The following is a 23,341-nucleotide window of genomic DNA, read 5'->3' as shown; positions in this document are numbered from 1 at the left end:
TTGGATTGTAAGAGAAATATCTGGTGCTTGCATCTGGGTAGTTTAACATGGCAATTTTGGAGATTGGTTTGTCAATGTTTGCCTCTAATGTATGTCTTTCAGACCCTAGAGTGTTTCTTTGAGACAATATTGCGAGCCATTGGTCTGTGCAAGTTTGAAATTTGTGTGAGGATTTCAATATTTATCTTTGCCTTTAGATATTGCATTTTTCGGATCCCTTAAGGCAGTGTGGAGGAAATCCCTAGACAACTGGAAAAAAACACAATGGTGCCATTTTAATATAATTTGTATTCTCAAGAATCCTGAAATCTAGAGGTCATTGGGCCTTTCTTTAAGAGTAACATTTGCACTGGGTTTAGAGGTGCAGAAATAGTGCCATTCAATCAAAAAAAAAGTCTCTGACATATTTCCAAAAATCTGCAGAGTGTACTGAGGACCAACAATCTGATAAATCTTGGGCGATTGTGTTCAATCCAAATTCTGCAAGATACTAGGCTTATGAGGAGAGTAAAGTTGTAGGGTTGAATACAGCATGCAATGGTGGGAGTAAATTTCACGTCACCTTGTACATCGAGGGCAAGAGAGATAAAAAATGGAGACGATAAGACTCTAGATGTCTGTATATGGTGACCTTGGCTGCTGTAATTTATTGTGTCTAAGTTACTCTTGTTGCTTTAAGAAAACATTTGGGGTATTATTTACACAACTAAGGTTTACCTCCAATTGATGTAATTTTTCTCGGTATGCAGAAACGATTTCCTTGAGGTAATGAAAAAAATTACTAAAGACAACTGAAGCCATCCTGTTTTATGGTACCTGAAGACCTTGGGTGAATTGGGCTTATAACCTTATTTATGATGACCTTTGATGTGTAAATCAGGGGTGCTCTAGCCTATGGAAGTAATTTGAATCACTTGAAAGGCGTTCATAGTTTTGAGAGATGAACTATGGAATGTGCCAGAAATCTTTTTTAAAGTAATAATAAGGAAAAAATGCTAAGGAAATGACATATATATCTGGTATTGCTGAAGGCTATTCCATAAATCTCCATTAACAAGGAAATTGAACTTAATATAGATATTTTAATATTATGCTTTTTTTCGTTTACACATGTATGTAATAATGTGTCACTTGGGACATGCTAAAAAAGGTTATGAAATGAGATCATTTTGGTGGCTTAGACCCATCGTAAATGTTACTTAAGGAAATTGTACACTTAATTTTGTTCAAATAAAAAACAGTAATTTTCCACACTTATATGCACAAAAACTGTAGAATATTAGGTACATTAAGTTTTTACTACACAATGACAACATTCCACTAAGTTCAACAGCCTATGATTTATTTTATTGCATGTACACTCAATGCATGGGTATACTCTGTCTTGAATATATTACCTTTGTATTTACTTGGTTTAAATATTTCTTTATCATTTTTGTTCATTTGTTTTGGAAATAATGACAGTAACTGACCGAGTGGAAAATTACACAAAAATTCCAAATTCTATTGGTTCTCATAATTGAGAAAAATACATTTCATATCCCCTCATTTTTAAAATTTAAACCTACGTGTTCAGATGGGAATTTTCTTCATTGACAAAAGGGAGGCTGCATCCAAATTATTGGCATGTGCTGACCAGTAAGCTACATTGAATATTATGAAAACCACTGGAAAGAGGATGCGGCAGAAAACATCAATTCGCTGTCCTGCTGTTGGCCATTCCATTAACCACTTCTTCAAAGTATTCATTTTGGGTTCAAACTTGGAGTTGCCTGCTTCCACCCCATCATGGCTCTGAAAACAGAGAATGCAGCATGAATTTCACAATTTGAACTAAATATTTACTTCAGCGTTCCACTTAAACATTTACATATTTTTATTTTGTCAAGAAGTTAAAGAAGTACTATTGCTCGTTACTCTCTCATTGTTATAGTGTCATGCTAACTTTATTTACATTTTATGGTAAACTGTATTTATTAGATGTTGAAAACATGTGCTTCTTTTCCTGACCTATTCACTGGATCATAGGGAAGTGTATTTTTCAAGTATAACCACCAAGCTTAAAAATACATCATAATGCTTTTATTGAATTTCCCTCAATTGGACATTAGTGAAGAGCTCTTTTGAGTGGAAGTTGAAGGTAATTGAGTGTGATTTGTGATACTCTTTGGTCTGAGGTTGATGAGAAATATCAGTTTCTTAGAATGATGTTTTATTTGCATGGACTGAGACATAAGAATCTATTTTAAATAAAAAAATATTCATGTCCTGGTGCAGGGAATTAGGGGATTGAGAGATTCAGGCACACATTCATTTTCTATGAATGAGCATGTGGTGCTTTCGGCAATTAATTGGAAACTTCGTAATGCTGCAGCTTAAGGTTGATCAATGAGAAAAGATACATATGAGGGTAATCCCAGAGGTACCCGACCTAACAAAGAAAACAAAACTTTTGGAAAAAAAATTATGTATTTCTCAACATAATCTCCTTTCAGCTCTATACGCTTTTCCCAGCGATGTTCAATAAGTTTGATACCCTTTTTATAATAAGAACTGTCTTGCTCCTCAAAATAGCCATTAACTGCCGACATCACTTCTTCACGGTTTGAAAATCTTTGACCACCGAGCCATTTTTTCAATTTTGCGAACAGGCAATGATCTGAGGGGGCTAAATCTGGCAAATTGGGTGCATCAGGTACCAATTCAAACTTAAATTAATGAATTTTGGCCCTTTCAATAACGGGTTTGTGAGCTGGTGCATTGTCTTGATGAAACAACACTTTCTCCTTAGCCAAATGTAGCCGCTTTTGCTTGATTTCTTCGCTCACACATTGCAATAAGTTCGCATAATACTTGCTGTTGATAGTTTTTCCTTTTTCAAGATAGCTAATAAAAATTATTCCACGCGCTTTTCAAAAAACCGATGCCTGCAAATAAAACGGTCTTCGCCTTCGTTGGAGCCGGTTCTCCTTTTTGAATCCATTGTTTTGATTGTTCTTTTACCTCAGGTGTGAAGTAATGGACCTATGGTTATGGAAAGGTGCAAAAATTGTGTATGCTATTGTGAAGCTTTGCTAAACACTCAATCAAAACATCTTCACGACACTGGTATTGCTCAAGTGTGAGCAAAAGCGGCACCCATCTTGCCCACAGCTTTCTCATGTCCAAATTTTCAGTTGATATGTGATGTATGGCACTTTTTGAAATGCCTGCTATGTCTGCTAGCTCGTGCACTTTAAGGCAACGATTGTCCAGTATCAATTTGTGGATTTTATTCGCCATTTCTGGAGTTGTCACCTCATTTGGTCGACCAATGCGATGCTCGTCTTGACAGCTCATACGGCCTATTTTAAACTCTGCTACCCAATATTTTACTGTTTTAAACGAAGGAGAAGACTCACCCAGAGTAGAATCAAGTTCAGCTTTTATATTGGTTGGGCTGAGACCTTTCAAATAAAAGTATAGTATCATATAGCGATGACCAATGTTCTCCCATTTCACAAATTCACAGAAAGCGTTGTCTATTGATGGCCGCCAAACAAATATTAAACAGCGTGGCATCTTCAAACTTGAAACATATGCTTTATAGATTGCGTACTTTCTAATAGTGTTATTTTTCAAACAACTACTGCCATCTTTAGGTCAGGCCGGGGACTTCTGGGATCACCCTCATGAAGCGTCTGCAGAATGGTGGAAAGCCTTGAATGGATCTTGGCTTGATATTTATCTGTCCTAGCTTCAAGGTATAAGGCCTTTGGAGGACCCTGCATCTGACAGCAATGGCAGTGAATAAATGAATTATCTATAGTGACATTCTTGAGAGGAAATAATGCACCCAACAGGAACCCCTGGAAAACAAGTCACGTAAAGAAATGGGGTTTAATGTTATTAAGGGTAAGATCATTTCAGAATTAGGTCTCACTTGGACGTTACTGATCAATACCTGCCAAGAAGAAGGGGAATGATACTTTCTCAAATAATAAAAATGGAAGGGGTGTTTGATTCAATTGTTCAAATTGTATGTACAAGGTCTGTCCCCGTTCTTGACCTTTTGAAAGCCATTACTGTAGAACTCAGCAGATTGCTTCGAAAACCATTGTTCCACCTCTTGAATGACATAATTTGTGTTGTCAAATCTTTGACCCTGCAAGGGTTTTTGGAGCTGTCAGATTAAGAAAAAGTTGCTTGGAGCGAGTTTGGGAGAATAGAGCAGATGTGGAAAAACTTCGAGGCCACATTGCTTTGATCGCAGGTTATACAGTGTTTGCTGAAAATGAGTCGGTAGTTGTAGGATCCAGCATGCTGACACCTTGGACATATGCAGTTCTTCCTGAACAATTTACCACACACTGCTGTGACTAAGATCAGTCTCATTCATAATCATTTGGATGATTGCTCTTCGATGTAATAGGATGAAGATCTCCACTTTCTTCACCATGGCAGCATCGTCTGTGAGTGATGGTTTTCCACTTCTTGGATTGTCTGTGAGGGACATGTAGCCAGTTTGAAAATTCTTTTCCCACCTCATATCTCTGTCATATGATAGGCTATAATTTCCATGAACAGCCATCATTTCATCACAGATTTACCGGGCTGTGTAACCTTTCAAATGAAGGCACTTTATCGCACTGAGAGCCTCTATATTCTCCATACTGCAAATTAATTCAACCTACAGCTACCTGAAACAAATCAAATCAATATTAATAGCTCTAATTTACAACATTATGTGAATAAGGATCAATTAGTATGCAGATTAAATTTTACTCGGATATCTCTGTTTTTTCATAGTTAAAGTTTCTTAAAAATGAAACCCCCCATGTATGTCATACAATTATGCGTCTGAGTAAAATGCTAACTTTTGCAAAAATAAAAATATTTGGGTACTTGGACTTGATTATTATATTATTGTATATTGTGCGAGGGATGGACAAGTACTTTAATTTGTCAATGGCTGTCACAGTCATCGCTATTTATTTTATCCCAGTGTTTGAATCTACCTGAGTAAATTGGAACCACAAGAATTTCCTTGATGTAACATGGAAATTCTGGGGTTCTGTACCTTTCGCCATACTAGCTGCATATTCTTAATGGAGCCTAACTTAAACTGAGTAACATCTATCTTTTACCTTTTCATTCCATTTTCTTGAAACTGTAATGAAAGTTAGCTTCTTTTTGGCTGACTTGCCTATTCTTCTGATATGTGCACTCCGATAAGATCAAGATGCTTAAAGTGCAGTGCACTGTGATGAGCGCTGTCAGGTATCTTGCCCAATCTGGCTGAAGGAACATAGTGGAGGAAATGTAATGCAACTTCTTGATGAACATTAGATGGATGCGCCAGCTTTGCAATGGAGTTTAAAGGAAAGTGAGACAAGTGGTTGCCTAAAGAGATGTTTAATATTGCACTCCTTTTGCTTTGTGATCTTGCATTTCAAATTGGAAGGGGTAACTTCTTTGCCATAATGGCTGATGGCACCAAAGATTCCAAGGATTAAGAGCAGTTCCACCTTCTTACCAAGTTGGTCGCATTACTTTGAAGAGTTTGTTCATTGGCAGAATGTCAGGAGACAGGACCATGGTGTCACTGAAGTTGAATCTGGGAGGTTATCGGACATCCAGAAATGCATTTGTGATGAGTGACTACTGACTCCATCTTTCATCTTATTTGGGAAACGGAATTCATTGAATAAAATTCCTATTTCAGACTTTTTGAACTCCTGTTAAGACTTCTTCCTTCATTGCTCACTTTTCATCCATTGATCGAGCCATTCCTTGGACTTGTTGATTACAGAGCTTGCAAGAAGTCAAGTTTGATTTACGATGTCCCCTCATTCAGGTTAGAGAGGTTTCAAACCTGAATCAATCAAATGCCATCAATTAATTAATCCATTAGTGTTTCACAAATGTAATTCACATGCTACACCCTCGCGTTAAAGTACAGGGTGGCCACTCTGTTGAGAATCACTCACTCAATTTCTTCAAAAATTTGGGGAAAAAATTAGAAAATGGGGCTATTGTTTTGAGAAAGTCAAGCTCTCATTACAATATGTAGTAGTTTTAAGGGAGGTGTCCAACTGCTGAAGTCATTTGCGCCATTAGGATGGACAAGAAAGGATGAAGGGTGGAGAGAAACCCTGCATTGGCATTAGCCTACTCTAAACGAAAGGTGCCAAGGGGTCAGCAGTTTGACATCCCATTTGACAGACGGCCTACTCACTCAAAGTGCCCTCCACAAAGCACCAAGTATGGATTGGAATACCACCAAAAAATAACTGCTGCACCTGGGATTTGAACCGGGGCCCTCTGGGTCGGATGCAAGTATCTTAGCCGCAGCATCTCAATTCCCCTCATTACACTATGTCCCAAAAGGTAAGCAGTTGAAAGACCTCAAGGAATTTAAGAACTGTGGGAGATGCCAAGGCAGTTACTTTGATGGGGGTATCAACTTAGTCACACCGAAGTACAGAAATTTTGCAGTGCAAAAATCATTTGCTTTGACCAGGACTTCAACCCATGTCCTTTAATTTCCAGCTAAGTGCTTTAACCATTTAAGCCATTTGACTATGCAAAGGAAGTAAGCATATGATGGAAAACTGTCAAGATGAGAGTGTAGTTACTGGATGTGCCATTTTAGAAGACCATCCTTCAAGTATGTTTGATGGATGGAAGGAGAGTAACCCTGAGGGATTTCTGATTAAGGTAAACAAATAGTAAACATGCTTTTGGTGATCAATATTCTATTGCCTATATCTATGTTAGGAGCTGACTTTTTGAACTTTGGACCTGCATAATTCTGAGTATTTGAACTTGGTGGGGCTTCATTCACCATTCTCCAAAGCACAACACATCAGGCATACTGATAATTACTGTGATATTATGAGTTAAATTAGAAAAGCTCAAGAAGCTATACTGATTGCTCCTTCAAAAATACTGGTACAATTAGCTATGACGTGACTTAAAATAGGTGCAAAAGGACTAATTCGGAAGTAGTCTATTGCTATGACATTGCTATTGCTTGACACGCTGAAGTCAGAGTTGTAATAATTGCAGTCCTTTGGTATGAATCAGATTGTCTGCAGAGATAATATTTTGCAATAGGTTCCCTGGAACAATGTCAATACTTATTACTATGTATTATGAAATTGAGAATTGAAACTGAGTATTATGAAATTTCTGTGTCCTCAGAGTCTTGATTTCAATGCAGATGTTCTGAATGCTCATCTGTAAGTGATCCCTTACATCTTTAATCCTTTGGGCACAACTCTGTGGCATGGAAAGCTTTAATTTCAAATTCTTTATTGGAGCAATTTGTTTATTAAATTTTGCAATTAGAATTTCTTAAATGTCAAGCTAACTTCGTTAAAATGGCTTCCTTCGCAAATATGTTGATGATATTCAACTCCTACTTTTTCTTCTTGCAACTCTATATCCATTTACATCTGATGATGATTGACTTACCTTACTGGGGAAGCACGCAGATTTTGTTGTACCATCTGTGCATTGCAAGTCAACTTTCCTGTTGTCTATTATAGCAACAATGACAACTTCCAATAGGACGAGAGCAACAAATATTTGACACCAAGTGGTCCAGATGTCAATCGCACAGGAATAGCCAGAACATGGTGGGGCTATAGTGGAGACTCGAGCTGCCTCGGCAATGGTAGTGAGCAAACAGAGGAGAGCTATCAAGCTACGCCCAACAGTACCCAACACATGGGACCTCTCTTGCCCATTAAAGTCCAGCCAAAGCGGTGCCCATGAAGCGATGACTAGAAGAGCAAGGGGTAAGAAGAGTTGCAGGATATAACCATATGTCAAACGTTTTAGGAGGAAGTTTATGCGAATGCTGCTGAATTCACCTGAAATGGAAATTTGTCTATTAGTGTGGCTTAAGGAATGGTGGTGTATGACCATTGTCATTGACACACCCTAAATATCTTATGCCAAGTAAAATTAAAATTTCATGCATATATTCCTTAATTTTGATTTTAATGTGAACAAATTATATTTGCTATTACTTTCAGAATAATAATCTTAGTTATTATAATGTCATAAATAATAATGATGAAGTGACAAGCTATATTGGGCATCAACTTAGTATAGCATGAACAGTATAGCTTAGTATAGCATCAGCAGTATAGCAATGAAAAAATCTTTGCAGAATATTTTCAGAACCTTCATGCAAATGTGGATTCTTAGGAATAAATTGCAAAGACCTAGACAATATTTTTAAAAGTTCATAAAACTGATATACCATGTTCAGATAGACTAGTTTAAAAAAATATTTTCTTTGAATGTCACCATTGATCCCTACAACTCTTTTTAAATGGGCACAAAAGTTGAGAGTGAACCATTTAGTTAGCCAATATTTAGAGGGTTACCATTAAATTGTCCATGGTACATAAGTGTGAATGCAAGTGTGTGTGTGATCATTATTAAGATAGAATTGGTTGTATAAAAATTGTCATGCCATGATATTTACCTGTGACAGTTTTTGAATTGAAGTTATCAGTTTTGTAGCCTAGAAGCTCAAAAGGTTTTGCATTTAAGCTCTTGACAAATTGCACTGGTTCTTCTTCTTGCCACAAAAACATAAGTGCGCTTGTTGGATATGCATCTGTAAAAAGTATTGTATTTTCATTAGTGCAAGTAATAAAAAAACTCAATTACTCTTAAGATCCTTACGTTTGTTAGCATTAACCTTATGAAATTAATACATTTGGAATCCATTAGTAAGTAGTAGTAGATAACATTCCATAGCAAAATTCTGTATATTAATGGAACTATTCAAATTTCAGGGAGGATTATAATCATTGGCTGTATTTTTTAGCTCTTTATTTTTTGGCTTTCATCATCAGTATTATTTAAATCCTTTGATTGGTATACTGCAGCCGTTCATTCTACTCTATTCAATGTCATATTTGAACGCAAGGCTGCATAGTCTAGGGAGAATATTGTGGTGGTTTCCTGGTGCCTTCCACATTGCAGTACTGCAGCAGATACTGTGAACTTCACTCTCGCCCACAGCTGTGACAGCTGATACAGGGCTGACCCACTCGGTCTGCACCACCAGTGTCTAATGGTGAAAATGCTGCCTTTCACCATGGGTTCAGGGTAGCTTGTTAGTAGGAATCTTATTTCCTTGTTGCGATAAACCATTATTGTGTTTTTCATGTTACTGTGGTGTTGCCTCGTTCCAAAAAACCAAAAACACATTTTTTTCTAATCTGAAAAATTTCCGCTATTCTTGGGGATCGAACCAGCAATCCCCATGACTGGCCGGCTTACGCTCCACAGGTAGACTTACTACCTCAGTTCTACCCCCGATTTTTGGGATTGTCATAATTTATTTCAATTTAACATTTCACTGATAAAGTGAGAGAGTGACAGGAAAACTTCATGTGAAACTTGATTTAATTTTATGAGTTTCTAGTCTGTAGGCATTATCTACTTAGATTAATCTTAAGAAACTGTCATATTGTTATGCCATACGGAGTAAGGCGAGTGATACAATTTGCATATTTGAGAAGTATATGTTACCCTATGATACAATGCTACCTGCAATACCTGTATATGGGTGCAGTCTGGAGGTACCATAGAGGTTATTAAGTGATATTAAGACCATTATGTGGACTCCCAATAGAAACCCTAACATCAACTCTGTATGAATTAACCAGTATTTCTCTTATTCTATATTCAGCCAAAATTAATTGGGTCCCTTTTATGCCTGTACAGATGTTTTGTGAAATCGAAACGTTTGAATTTAAATTATACCTCTTAAACAGTTCACAATTCAACACTTAAAACAAAAGACATTCGTACTCAAGTCTCTTCCAGAAAATACAGCATAATTTAGCGAAAACCAGCCCCTATCATTGCTATGACCAATTATCAATTGAAATGGAAGTATGTTGCAGCTCAAACGAATGATTAAATTTGACAAAAATATTTTTCAATGGAATATATTATAAGAAAAAATATCACTTCAATTTTTACAATGCCAATTATTTATCTTTCAGTTTCCTCATATTTCTATCCATGTCTTGCAAAAACACATTTCTCTACTTTAGAATATTCTTGAAAATATATTGACTTTTTCATGCTATCAGAGTTATGTAATTTCTGACTGATTTCCTTTGAATGTTGAAGATACTAATGTGTCACTTATTTAAATAATTCTACAGTTTCTTCTGAAAAGCCTGGGGTCTTTGGAACATTTTGGATATTCATAAATGAATAAAAGGCTCATTAACATGGATTGATAATTCATGTACTCACAACTGGCCATCCTGATGTAGCATATCTGACTGTCCATGGGGAAGTGTGACATATCCATTGGACAAGAGAGTGTCAGAGTGACCCTGGAGAAGAAAGAAAAAGTCAATTGAATTTAAGTTTTTCTTTATGCTTTGCCCACATTTTTAGAAATATACTTAATTTTAATGAAAAATCATATATTAGCTCATACCTTGCACTGTACAGTACATCACCATTAGGTGATATCCTAACTAATGCATTAGGCTTCAGGACATCATTTATATGTCCTTCCTTTTCATTTGAGAAGAACAAATCTGGAGACCAGATGTCTTCAACACTTGTCAATGTAATGTATTTTAAGCCATCTGCAAAAAATTTATGAAACTTAAAATAGTTTATCTATTATTACATATGTATGTGTGTGTATATCTTTTTAAGCTATGAAATTCAACTTGTATATGGATCAGGGCCAGGAGGCAAGTCCTTTGATAGAAGAAGAATATATACTGAAATTAATTCTTCTTCTGCTGATGAAGGTGCTGCCTAATGTCTCTGAAACATTGGCTAGTTGGCTTTCACAAAAATCTTTTTATATTTCTTTTAAAGTGATTGTCTGAATGAATTTACACACACATATGCATAATAATTTCCTTATCATAAAGGGGTATTCTTAGCCTGTATTTATTTTTCCTAAGTGATTCACTCGGCTTGTATTTTTTACTTTTACAAATTATTCCAGTTATAAAAAATTTTCCTCTTAATGAGGGAATTATATTTCTTTTCAGAGAAATACAGCTATGCACTTATTCATTTGTTTGGATTAATTTTCTTTAGTATTGTAGAATTCATTGAAAAATTGTGGTTAAAGCTGAATTGTTGGCCATTAGAAAAGTGCATATTTTGCCCTCTGAAATCATCAAAGTTTGCTGTGATAGTATCTGAAGATTCAAGATGAATCTATTAATACTATAGAATTGTCTGGTTATTCAAAACATATGTTCAGAATTCATTAAATCATAGTCTATAAAAATTCTTATGATACTTACGATGGGGAGAAAACTGTAGCCTTCTGTCATTCCAAGCTTGCCTCAATGTCAAGGAGACCGTGTAGTCCTGGAATATTAGTTAATTGCTCCTAATGAGTCAATTGAAAACATATAATTAACATATAATAACCAGGAACATTTAAGATGATGGCAGCAATGCTCCATTCTTGATATAAAATATCCACACCCTAACGAATATTTCTTCCTAAAGTTTGACCATGTGCATAGCACATAGCCTTGCATTGAGGAAACATATTAAGCCCTCAGATGTACAATTCAATGAAATTTGGTGGAGTAACTATCAAGCTACCTAATAATTATCTGGGTTCCCTGTAGTGTGTTTTTAAGTTTTTGCATCTTCCCTTAGAGGTCATGATTACATGAGCTCATAGCAGCCATGTAGCAGAGATTCCCTCTTTCTTTTGTGAAAGTCATATCCTTACCATCAGTGTAACAACTAATGTTATTTTGAAGGGCAATAGTTTTCCAATGCCTTAGGTCTTTTCTACCATTGAGAGTATTAACCTGTGTTTTAATGCACCCCGGTTTGAGTTGGAGCAGACTGCATGGCCAGTCAGTACACAGATTTTCAATTCAGATAATGGCACTTCAGGAGTTGGCTCATCTCTCAACTTTCGCATCAATCTGCAATACTGTGGTTTCAGAAGTGAGAGAAAGCTAATGCTCACTCTCTGATTTGTTCATTTCTCATTTACAACACACATCATCTAAGCTTTACTTCTGCAACTGCCTCGGGCCTGAAAGTAGGCTGCACTGGTAATGAAAATATAATGTAAAATCAGATGCATGAAAACATAGCTGTTTTAGTTCTTCAAATGTCTGCAGCTGGTCCAGGACTAATGCTGGTATCATGGCAGTTACGAGTTACACTTTCCAAACAGTGCTTGGTGCATTTTACAAAAAACAAGAGTGATTTGTGGCAATAGATGAAACATGGATATACCATTACACCCCAGAATCGAAACAATCCATGTAGCGGATAGAAGATATTTCTTTAGCTCTGAAAATTGAGGATGGTATTGTTGGTGTAAAAGGTCATGGCATCAGTTTTTTTGGATGTGAAAGGAATTCTGTTGATTGTCTGTCTTGAAAAAGGTAAAACAAGAACTGGGGAGCATTATTCTAATCTTCTGATGATACTGGACACAAACATTTGTGACAGCAGACCAGGCTTCCACCCTATTCTTCAGTTTTGGCTCTCTTGGACTTCCATCTCTTCCGAAAACTCAAACATTTTCTCACTTTTCAATGTTTTTCGTCCAATCGAGAAACAATTATGGCTATAGATGAGTAATTTCCACCACTTCTGGAGGAACACTATAGAGGCAAGATAATGGCACAATAATACCGCTGGATGAAATATATTAATATTAAAGGTGATTATGTTGAAAAATAAAATATATTTGAAAACATAAATTGCATGTATATGGATGGCATTTATCAGTTGTGCTCCTAGGTAGGGAGTCTGGTTCTGAGTTGAAACTTGCCTCTCTGTTTACCTAAGTAGAATGCTTGTAACCATCAGATAATGGCAAAAATAAAATAGACCCTGCATGCTTTGCAAAAGCCTCTACCATTCTCATCATTTCCACCGAGGGAATCTTGAACCTTAATGAAACAATGGCCTCCAATCCAATAGACATAAATGTATTTGTAGAGCTTGCTTTGCTCAGACCATGCTTAAGTCTAATCTGTTCTATATGGACCAAAGTGATGTAGGTAATAATGCTAAGTTCTGCACAAATAGGCAAAATGTGAATATCATAGCTGCTGACTGTAAATGAGATTGAAAACAATCTTGTAACTAATTGCTAGATAGCCCTCATGGAATATCAGAGTATACTCAGCAGAGACTCTGGACAAATGAAGTTTTCTCGTGTCTTCCACCGGGTCAGGGGTCCCATATTGGCCAACATTTTGAAGCTCGACTCGAGCATCGTCCTCATAGCAGATGGGTGCCACCTCTGATTTTTACGATTTAAAAGGTTTTTTTCGGTTATGAAAAATGCATAGAAAGTAGGAATAAACTAAAAAATGAATAACAAAAACATAAGGAAAACCCTATTTTAGGATAGGCTCCTCTTTAAAGTGGAGCTAACAATGGAGGTATAGAATTTAAAGATAATGGTGGCAGAAAAATTTTGACCATCTTATATATATGTGGCCAGGGGTCAGAGGACTTGTGATTGATCCATGTTGGGGTAAAAGATGTTGGAGCCACCCAATTGGCTCCAACATCTTCCCCTCAACCATGTACCAATAACGAGTCACCTGACCAGTGGCCAGAGGTGGCACTCATCTGCCCTGAGAACGATGCTCGGGTGGAGCTTTGAAATGTTGGTCAATATGGAACCCCTGACCCAGTGGAAAACCCTAGAAAACCTCTTTAAGCAGATACGCCTCGAAAGCACTAGATCTTAAATTACTTAGAGGATTTGAAAGTTGCGAATGATTTTCCATGATGATATTCCCAACTTATTCACAAATCAGATTTTATTGTTGTATTTTTCACAATCATCTGCTATAATAATTTATATTTTTTGGTAAATTAGTTTAAATTAGAAGGTAAAATAATCTTTCATGGAGGAAGAAGATATAAACTTACTTCCCAGAGTTAATTAAATTAGAAATGGTATCCATTTGGATTGGTATCGTACACAAGTGAGATGTCACAGTATGACCATTGTTTTTTATAAAAACTCCAAAGAATAACATTTCAATACTATAACTGGTCACCGACTCGCAAAGTTAAAAGATTACAAAATATGGAAAATGTTCAGTTATGAATATATTTTTAAGTAAATTTAGGTCATAAACCAATCACATTATTTTTTTGTTTTCCAGCATTATTTAATCATTCTAAGCAAACAGTAGGAGTCATTTTTATAATTATGATCTCGGCTGCTAAGCACCTTTACTTTGAATGAGAGAAAATGGATATTCTTTCATGTGTCGCTTACCTTACTGTGGTCATCTATCGGGCCGATGGAGCGGATGAGTGTATTGACTCGCACAAGTGTGTAATCATTACTTCCATTGTTTGGTGAGTGTTCTGTCAAATTCAAGGAAAAAAGGATAACATTCTAAACTTAATTCATTTTAAAGTTATTGCTGTGGCCAGGTAGTTGATTACCTGATCTTATCATTGGAACTTAAGACTGAAATTTTATTCAGAGCATATATATGATGGCAAAAGTTTCACCTTATTTCTTGGAATAATTTTTCATTATTCCTGGCTGCTTTTTTGACATTGTAAAAAAGTTCATTTATTGAGACAAAAAACTTTAGAACATTGGGAAAAATGCTGCCATATAGTAATTTACTTGGTGCCATAACATTTGATAAGATTGTTATTACTAAAATTAAATTTCATAATACATGCATGGTATATAAAAATTCACTGCAAGTGTATGCACAAATTTCTCTACGTTCTAAAGTGTGAAGGATGACAATAATGTATGGTTTTTTCCTCGATGGTTTTGTCTAATTAGGCACAAAATTTTTGGCTTACAGAGTTTAGCATCTAAGTTACACTTTAATTAGTATTACTATTTTCAACTTTATGAAATGCCTGAACGTACTATATGGAGCATTATAAGGTTCCTACAACTTTTCTGAGTCTTCATCGCTTAATTAACAATAATATTGATTAATGGTCACTTTTGTGTATGAATATATTGTTATTAAGTTATTACTGATTTCTCAGGGAAATTCCCATACAAAAGAGAATAGTATGGATAAAATTACTCACCAGTTTCACCATGCGCAGGTGGCCTCACTCGCTTGTCATATCTTTCAGGATTGATAATTTGCCTTAAAAGCTCAGTCTCGCTCTCCCTTGAATTATTCCTGCCAAATGTAGACATTACTCTTAAATTCATATAATTAATGACCATATTGTAACTTCATCATTTGTTAATTGGCATGAAGAACAAGATGGAAATTTCAGGGAATCTGAAAAATTCTAACTTCATTTTCTAGTTTCTTAAAATATGTATCTTGGTAAATTTAATTGCTAAATCACATGATTGCCAAAATAAAATATCTTAAATCTAATATGTGTCACAAATCAAATCAGTTTCACTGCAGTGGAATAGCATTTACATTAAATAAACTTTTGGTAAAGAATGCAGTAATCTTTAAAAGTCTCTTTGCCTGAAGAATTGGCATTTTGAAGTGCTTCGTTTGAAAAGCTATAAGAACTGTGTGTGGGAAACTTATAAATAATATTCGGGCATTTTGAAAATAAATTCTCATAGGAAATTTTTTCCATCAATAAAAATTAATAGCTATGAACTGTATGCTGATACAACTCTTTTCAGCAGTGAGCCACTGTTCGTATTACTTCACATTCCACATTATACACTTCATATTTGACCATTCATGATGTTCATTTGTGTAATGACCTCATTCTTTGCAATTGCTTAAAAAATTAAAAGGTTGCCAGGCAAAATAATACCACTCACCACAGGGAACAGCTTTTTGCCCCCCATATTCTACCAGATGATTGAATGACGTAAACTTCTAAGAAGTTAGTTTAACAGAGTTTATAATAAAGATATACATTAGAAGCTGTCTTTAATGCTTTCCTGACCTCCCTCAAATGACCATATTTCACCTATTTTCACTTTCTTACTCTAAATTATGCATCATACTTTTTCCTTAACCTCATCGTATTATTTTTCCTACAAGTTTCATTATGCAAAGTACAATGGGTGGAACATTTTCAATTTATTATAATGCCACATTAACTTCCAGTTAACGCAAAACTCAGTTATATGACCACTAGTTACATTCAAAACTAATCATTAAATAGCTTAATAATTGACAGATGTTGTTACTATCTTGTTTATTTAATTGGATTTGTTGGTAATGCCCATGTTCAGTTAATATTCACATTAACTAATGATTAGATTTAATGAGACATTATAAAACCAGGCCTAACTGTGCTACTGTTTTTAAGGGTATTATTCCACAGTTTTTTGGTGACCAAATTTTTAATGCTATTATTTCATTTTCGAACCTTTCTCTGGATGCCCCAGCACATCAACAACAGATGAAAACGTTGGAGTAGTGAAGATAATTGTTTTGAAAAATCATCGAATCACTATTAGAGAAGTTGCTGAGGATGTTGGCACATCGGCTGGCTTGTGCCATGAAATTGTTTAGAATGTTTTGGGCATGAGATATGTATCAGCGAAATTTGTTCCAAAACTGCTTAGTTTTGACCAGAAGAATGGTCGCATGAGCATCACTCCGGAGCTGTTGAATTATGTCAATGATGATCCTGATTTACTCAAAAGGATTATAACTGGTGACGAATCATGGGTTTATGGTAATGACATTGAAACCAAAGCCCAATCGTCCCAATGGAAGAACCCAGGAGAACCAAGACCAAAAAAAGCAAGCCAAATTTGGGTAAATGCTAAGGTTTTGCTCAGTGTTTTCTTCGATTATCATGGCATAGTGCAGCAGTAGTTCTTACCACAAGGTTGTAGAGTCAAAAAGGAGTACTACATTGAAGTTATGCGCCGTTTGCAAGAAGCAATACGAAAAGATGTCCGGAATTGTGGAAAAACAATTCATGGCTTTTGCATCACAATAATGCACCTGCTCACTCATCGCTGCTTATGAGAGATTTTTTGGCCAAAAACCACACCAAAATCATGCCTCAGCCACCATATTCACCAGATTTAGCCCCCTGCGACTTTTTCCTGTTCCTAAAACTGAAGGGACCTATGAAAGGACGGAGATTTGCAACGATTGAGGAGATGAAGACTGGATCGCCGGAAGCGCTCAAGGCTAAACCAAAAAGTGTGTATCAGAATTGCTTCGAGGATTGGAAAAAGTGTTGGTACAAGTGCATTATATCTGGGGAGGATTAATTTGAAGGGGACAACTGGAATATTGAAGAATAATTAAATAACTGTTCATAAAAATATAGTCACCTTACTTTTTGAACACACCTCGTATACCACGCACTGCGCTTTATTGTTCAGTTTTTTGGTAATCTTGTGTGTGATGTCACGCTTCCTGTACACTCGCACATGTAATATTTTGCTGTTCCCTGCCCCCTACTTCAATTTGACGTGAATTATGGACATCCTCTTGTTGCATACACGCAGTGCGGTTTGCGGTGTTTTAGGATACGGCATAACTAAATTAGCCCCTGCTTCAGTGCTTTTGCTTTCGATGAAGTCCCTCATTGCAAGTTACTTGGGAAGTTGGAAACTTACACGATAGTATTATATGTTTGATAAGTCAATTCTTAAGAGATCGTGTTCAAACAGTCGTCCCGGACGGTGTATTATGCGATATTGTCAAGGTCACGTCGGGTGTACCACAAGGAAGTGTCGTAGCCCCCTTCTTGTTCCTTATTTACATAAATGACCACAGTACCGTAGTCAATAGCAAGCTCCATCTTTTTGCCGACGATGCAGTGATTTATGGAGACATTCGAAGTCGCGAAGACAGAGTCGCGTTAGCTAACGACCTAGATGCAATTCAGACTTGGTGCGATACATGGCAATTGGAATTAAATTTGAAAAAATGCGTAGTAATACATTTTTGGGAAAAGAGTAACACCCCCCCCATTTAGTTACAAAGTGAAACAAACAGAAATCGCGAGGGTAGATTCCTTTCAATACTTGGGTGTAACAATTACTCACGATCAGTCCTGGGGAAAGCACATACGGGAAATATGCGGTCGTGCTAATAAAAAATTGGAATTTGTAAAAAGAGCGCTGGGTAAATGCGACGAAAAAGTGAACGAACGATGTTTTATTGCCCTAGTTAGACCCCACCTAGAGTATGCTGCCAGTATATGGGATCCTCAAAAGAGAAATTTGATTTCGGAACTTGAGTCGAGTTCAGCGGAGGGGGGGCTAGACTTGTCAAACATTGCTATGACCAACGCATTAGCGTAACAACTTTGCTAGAAAATTTAGGCTGGGTTTCCCTTACACAGTGGCATTTACAATATAGATTAAACGTATAAAAAAATTTAAAGATGGGTCCTTTTCCGATGACATCAAGAACATAATACGAACCATTACGTATTACGGTCGGAGGGATCACGAAAAGATTGCTTGACTGACAGGTTTAAAATGTCATTTTTTCCAAGAACAATAAGAGACCAGAATACAAGCAGTCAAAATCCTCCTCCTGGAGTCAGTTGAACACAATAAGTATTAACCTACAAGGTAGGAACTGCGCGTGGTTATATATATATATATATATATATATATATATATATATATATATATATATATATATATATATATATATATATATATATATATATATATATATATATATATATATATAGCCTGCTTTATTTTAGAGAGCTGTGATATCCAGGATATCACAGCTCACTAACAAGCCTCACAATACAACCTTCCTTCTCCTGCTTCCGCTCTTCCCCTCCGTCCTGTCCACAATGTTCGTCTTTAGGGTTTCTCTTGTGTGGTACCGCACTTATGCGTCAGAGTGGGATTATTTAACCGAGTTAAAATATCCAATTTCCTTGGTGATTTTGCTGCACGGTTGCGTTGTTAGAGGGGAGTATACCTTATGGCTGACGCTGGACATATCTCCTGAATTTTGAATATGAATAAAAATATTTAAAAAACTGGTAATGACTAATATCTATCAAGCTTCCTTGAAAGTTCGTGTTGACATGATCATATTCGGGTGTGGGCCCTCTACGGATATATGAGGTGATTCTTATCGTGATATACCTATAGAAGGACCCATGATGTAGCTTACCGTGATAGATGATTTTTTGCACAATTATGCAGCCTCGATGATCCACCGACTCCTACACACCCCCTCCTTCCTCCCACAAATTCCAATAAGGAACTTTAAAAAACTACAAATATAGCCACCAGCAATGGATACAACTCAAACCTAGTTGAAAAAATACTTCAGAAAAAGCGGAAAGCAATAGCCAAAAGTCGAATTTCCCTATTTCAGTCCTCAACTTCTACAGACTTCAAGTGATGTTCGATCCCATTCATAGGAGATATCTCCTATAAAATCTCAAATCGCCTTCCAACCACACTCAAAACAGTCTTTTACCCACCCCTTACTCTCTCCAAACTCATAGCTAATGGCAAAGACAAACAGGATACACTTACTTGCCTACTGCGAGGATCACCGGATTTGAAGTTCAATTTGTACATGCCCAACCTCACATTTAGGTATTTATGTCTTTCGTTTTCGTCTCTCGAGGGCACAAATACTTCCTCACGGGAAATGTAATGACTAAGGCAATCAATGTTTAACCGTAAACGTAATCCATAAAAATACTGATGCCAAAGGAGTGCCTTTGTTTTAGAAAAAAACATTCAGCTTTCAGTCTGGTTAATTTTCGTTCTAGTGGGTTCATCTAGCGAGAAAAAATACGAAAAAAGACGATTTATGATGTCAGCTAACAAATAAAATATGATAAGGTTCTCTAGGTTTCGAAGCTACGTGCAAGTACGGTAATATACAGAATCAGCCTTTCCCCGTTTCGCACGCATTCTACGTTTCTCTTATTCATTTCTCAACGAGCAAAAAGTAAAACCAACTATGAAGCAAGAATTAAAATACTTCAAATTAATGGTGATGACTAACAGCTATCAAGTTTTTTTTTTGAAATGCCATGTCGACATGATCGTTTTCGATGGAAGTGAAATCCATCTTAATCAACCCCTTAAAACTAGTCAAGGAAAATTCTTTATTCATGAATCGCTATTTTCATCATGAGATGGTGGATCTGAAGTTATTTTAATTTAGTTCATATCCGAAAAATCATGGCAATTAAAAATTGGTAACCCGCTGTTATACACTAAATTTGCGGAAATGAATAACCTGAGTTACAAATTAAAAAGAAACTAAATTGGGGAAAATATTAACCAGGAAAAATTGATAGGAGACCACGTCGTGCGCATAACATATACTTCAGTCTCAAATTATAACTTCTTATGTAACAATTTCGGTTCACTAGTCAGATATAGTACATCATGATCAATCCGTCCTCGTGTCGTTCTGGTTGCACAATCTTGTTTACACTCGTTTTGAAGATGGTTGAAAGTTCCCTAAGAAGTGGCCACTCGGATCCACGCCACACCAATTCCCAGTCATCGATGTTCACAGCTTTGAGAACTATTCGTATGTGCATTTCAGAATATCAGTAAACTGCAAGATATTACGCGAAAGAACAAGACTAATTAGATGAATCGTATACTCATGGAGTTCTACGCCACTATATCCAACGTCTCATACTAAAAGTACGAGTTATCGTCAAATAAATTGAGGAGATATTGAAAGGAGCGGGTTGTTGATGACTGTGACAGAAGGGACATGAAGTTCCAGCTAGGAAAGTGAGGGAGGAAAAGAATTAGCGGTTTGGGTGGGATAAAGGAATGCATTACAAATCTGCAAGGCCCGTAAAAAAGATACCTTTGATCAGTTAAATGTAACTAATAACAGCAATGTGAATTATGAAATAACAATACAATTATCAATCAGAGAAAAATATGCCCCGATATTGGCACTATAAGCTATAAATAAAGTCGGAGATAAGCCGACCAGTCTCAAATCGGCCTGAATCCGGGTTAGGTACGTATTTAATGGTAGACCAAGCTGGATTATTAAGCAATTGCACTTAATCATTCTCTCGGAGAAACAGATGGGAACTTCGGAGCGATTAATTTGGCGCCGCATCTCATTTCCAGCTCGAATGTAGAAGGAGCCGGGAAGGAGTGCCCTGACGAAAATAATGTATTAACGGAATCGGTTGCATTATATTTTCCACCGTGAATTATTACAACTGGATCATTCGGGGAGGAAATTTCATCGTCAACTATTATGAAGCTCATATTTTTTTCGTTAAAACTTCTCCTGGCATGGCACGCAATAACATACATGAATTAAAGAGTAATGAGGACACCTGGGGCGGACACCATAGAAGATTAGGCTAAGCCAGAGAACGGGGGGGGGGGGTAGTTCGAAAGACGACTGCAAGGTCTCATGATAAACGTGCGGATTGTGTTGAAATCCAAATCTAATTGTTCAATAGAGGGGTCAGTTTAACAAATCGAAGTAAATGATTACTCCTAAATATTTGCACAGTTATTCATCACCAATGGTCGCCGTTTCGAGGCCTGGCAGGACTGCCCTCCTAACTGCCCTATTCCCGCTCCGCTGTACTTTCGTTCCTTATCAGCTTCTTGCGCTAAAGTGCACTGAGCAATGTGTTGAATCTCTTGATTACATTTTAATCCACATCCTTTCGCTGTAATAATTCCCACCTGCTGTTTCTTCTATTACGCTGTTCAGTGAACTGCCGTGTCTCAGAATGTTTTCGGCTGTTTTTACGATTTCCTAGGCAGGGTCGTCGATATCTCCCTTCACCCTGTTCTTTATTTCGTTTCTCTTTTTGAAAAAAAACAAATTCAATTAGAATAGCACGGAAGTTAGGCGAGGCAGTACGAGTTTACGATTCTATAGTTAGCAAAATGGAAGAGGGAAATTAGAGCACGGCACGATGCAGTGTGACAGCGGGATATCCTGTGAAGAGGGGAGGCGTTTAGGAAAGCCAGGCTGACAAATAATACTACTTTACCTATTTTTCCATAAATTTGACGTTCAACTTTAGAAATGATATAATTCAACAGCAGCCTTTTCTAGAGTTCGAGTAAATATTCCAAATTCCCTGTCAATAGCACAACAACTAAGTCATCAAATAGCCATTTAAAAAACTTATATTCATATCCATTTTCAAAACTTCATTTATCAATGGAGACAATCAAAAACTCCCTTAAAAAATTTGTGATGAGTTCTTCTGTTGGGCTTATGGTGAGAAATTATTCAATGTCAGGGCTCTCCGCTGTTTAGTAAAATACTCGTATTTTATTTCATTTCGCGAATTTACGGGAATCATTTACTTAAATGTTATTTTACGAAAAAAATAACTGCATTATGAAAATAATTCACAAAAGAATACATAGCATTGGAATATTAAAATATAGTTTACGACATCGGTGAAAGTGATCAGAGCTGATGATGGCGTTGAACGTCGAAACCTGGATCATGTCTGAATAAAATACTGTGGAATGACAAAGTTACAATTTTAATCATAAAAAGTATCGATTCCATAAAGTCACGTCTCAAACAACCAATCATAGGGATTAAATTAGATCGATGGATTAATTCAGTTAGGATTGAATTTAAGCTCTATAAGAACGCAAGGAATGTAATACTACGTACAAATCCGGTATCGATCTAATTAGGTTGCTTATTGTAGTCATGCTCTGTATGTTTCTATTGTCATTACGTCTGGCCTATAATTTTATGGTGTCAAGTGGACGAGGAACGGACATTGTGGGTTTTATAAAATGTAGAGCGAAGTGGAAGATCGTTTTCGTGAGGACACACCGGGTTCTAGCTTGATTGATCATGCGATTCTATTTTTGCTTGCCCCTATACCGTCTGACAAAGTCGGACTGACACGTTACGTACCTGGCGGCGAGGGCGCAGGCGATCGCGGCGAGGAACACCAGCACTCGAAGCAGGCTCTCCATCGCTTGTCGACGTATTCGGCTCTCCGTCGAGGATGTCCTTCTCCTTCTCTATCGGATATCGGCGGTCATCCGCTATTGAACGAAGCGGAGGAGAGAGATCTCGCTCACCGTCTGCTTCGAATGGGGTGGAGTGCTCGGCTGCGAATCAAGGTCGATTTGCCGGGCAGTCTTTTTCAATGACTCGGCCACTACCCTCGCTCGCGCCCGAAAAGGGATATTTAAATTGTGCCGTTAAAGTCTCTCCTCCTCCTCACTCTCCCCTTCTCCCAACGCTAATTTTGATTGGGTCTTTGAATTTGCGCTGAGCGTCCTCGTCAAAGTTTTGTGCTGAAATAGTGGGCAAACCCTTGGTGACTGCTATAGGGTAGGGCCACCAGTCGAGAAGGTGCACAAAAAACCGTCTTGGGCGGATTTTAAGTAATACTTCCATATTATCTCGTCTCCAAT

The 23,341-nt window shown here is 36.9% G+C and overlaps 1 protein-coding gene across 1 annotated transcript; it reads right to left on the bottom strand.

Annotated features, from left to right (window-relative positions):
* Positions 1-293: 293 nt before the first annotated feature.
* LOC139687590 (glutamate-gated chloride channel-like) lies at positions 294-23,019 on the bottom strand. Its single transcript, XM_071584809.1, has 9 exons — positions 22,833-23,019; positions 15,076-15,173; positions 14,285-14,376; positions 11,304-11,370; positions 10,469-10,622; positions 10,279-10,361; positions 8,483-8,617; positions 7,459-7,859; positions 294-1,794 (listed from the first exon to the last, which is right to left on the bottom strand). The coding sequence occupies exons 1-9, from the start codon at positions 22,892-22,894 to the stop codon at positions 1,573-1,575; spliced, it is 1,314 nt and encodes a 437-aa protein (XP_071440910.1). The 5' UTR covers positions 22,895-23,019; the 3' UTR covers positions 294-1,572.
* Between the last annotated feature and the right edge of the window lie 322 nt (positions 23,020-23,341).

This window comes from Hetaerina americana, unplaced genomic scaffold (assembly GCF_022747635.1).
Source record: "Hetaerina americana unplaced genomic scaffold, ioHetAmer1.1.p SCAF_2, whole genome shotgun sequence".
In the NCBI taxonomy this organism is placed as follows: domain Eukaryota; kingdom Metazoa; phylum Arthropoda; class Insecta; order Odonata; family Calopterygidae; genus Hetaerina; species Hetaerina americana.
The sequence above is the reverse complement of the archived record's forward strand: the minus strand, read 5'-3'. Positions and strand labels throughout refer to the sequence as shown.

Bases quoted from the DNA above. Each gene is read 5' to 3' on its own strand.
- LOC139687590 (XM_071584809.1), bottom strand. From the start codon at position 22,894: ATGGAGAGCCTGCTTCGAGTGCTGGTGTTCCTCGCCGCGATCGCCTGC. The intron at 8,618-10,278 runs GTGAGTACATGA...TACTTTTTACAG, and splicing joins CTACATCAGGATGGCCAGTT to ATGCATATCCAACAAGCGCA. The intron at 1,795-7,458 runs GTAAGTCAATCA...CTCTGTTTTCAG, and splicing joins CTGCGTGCTTCCCCAGTAAG to AGCCATGATGGGGTGGAAGC.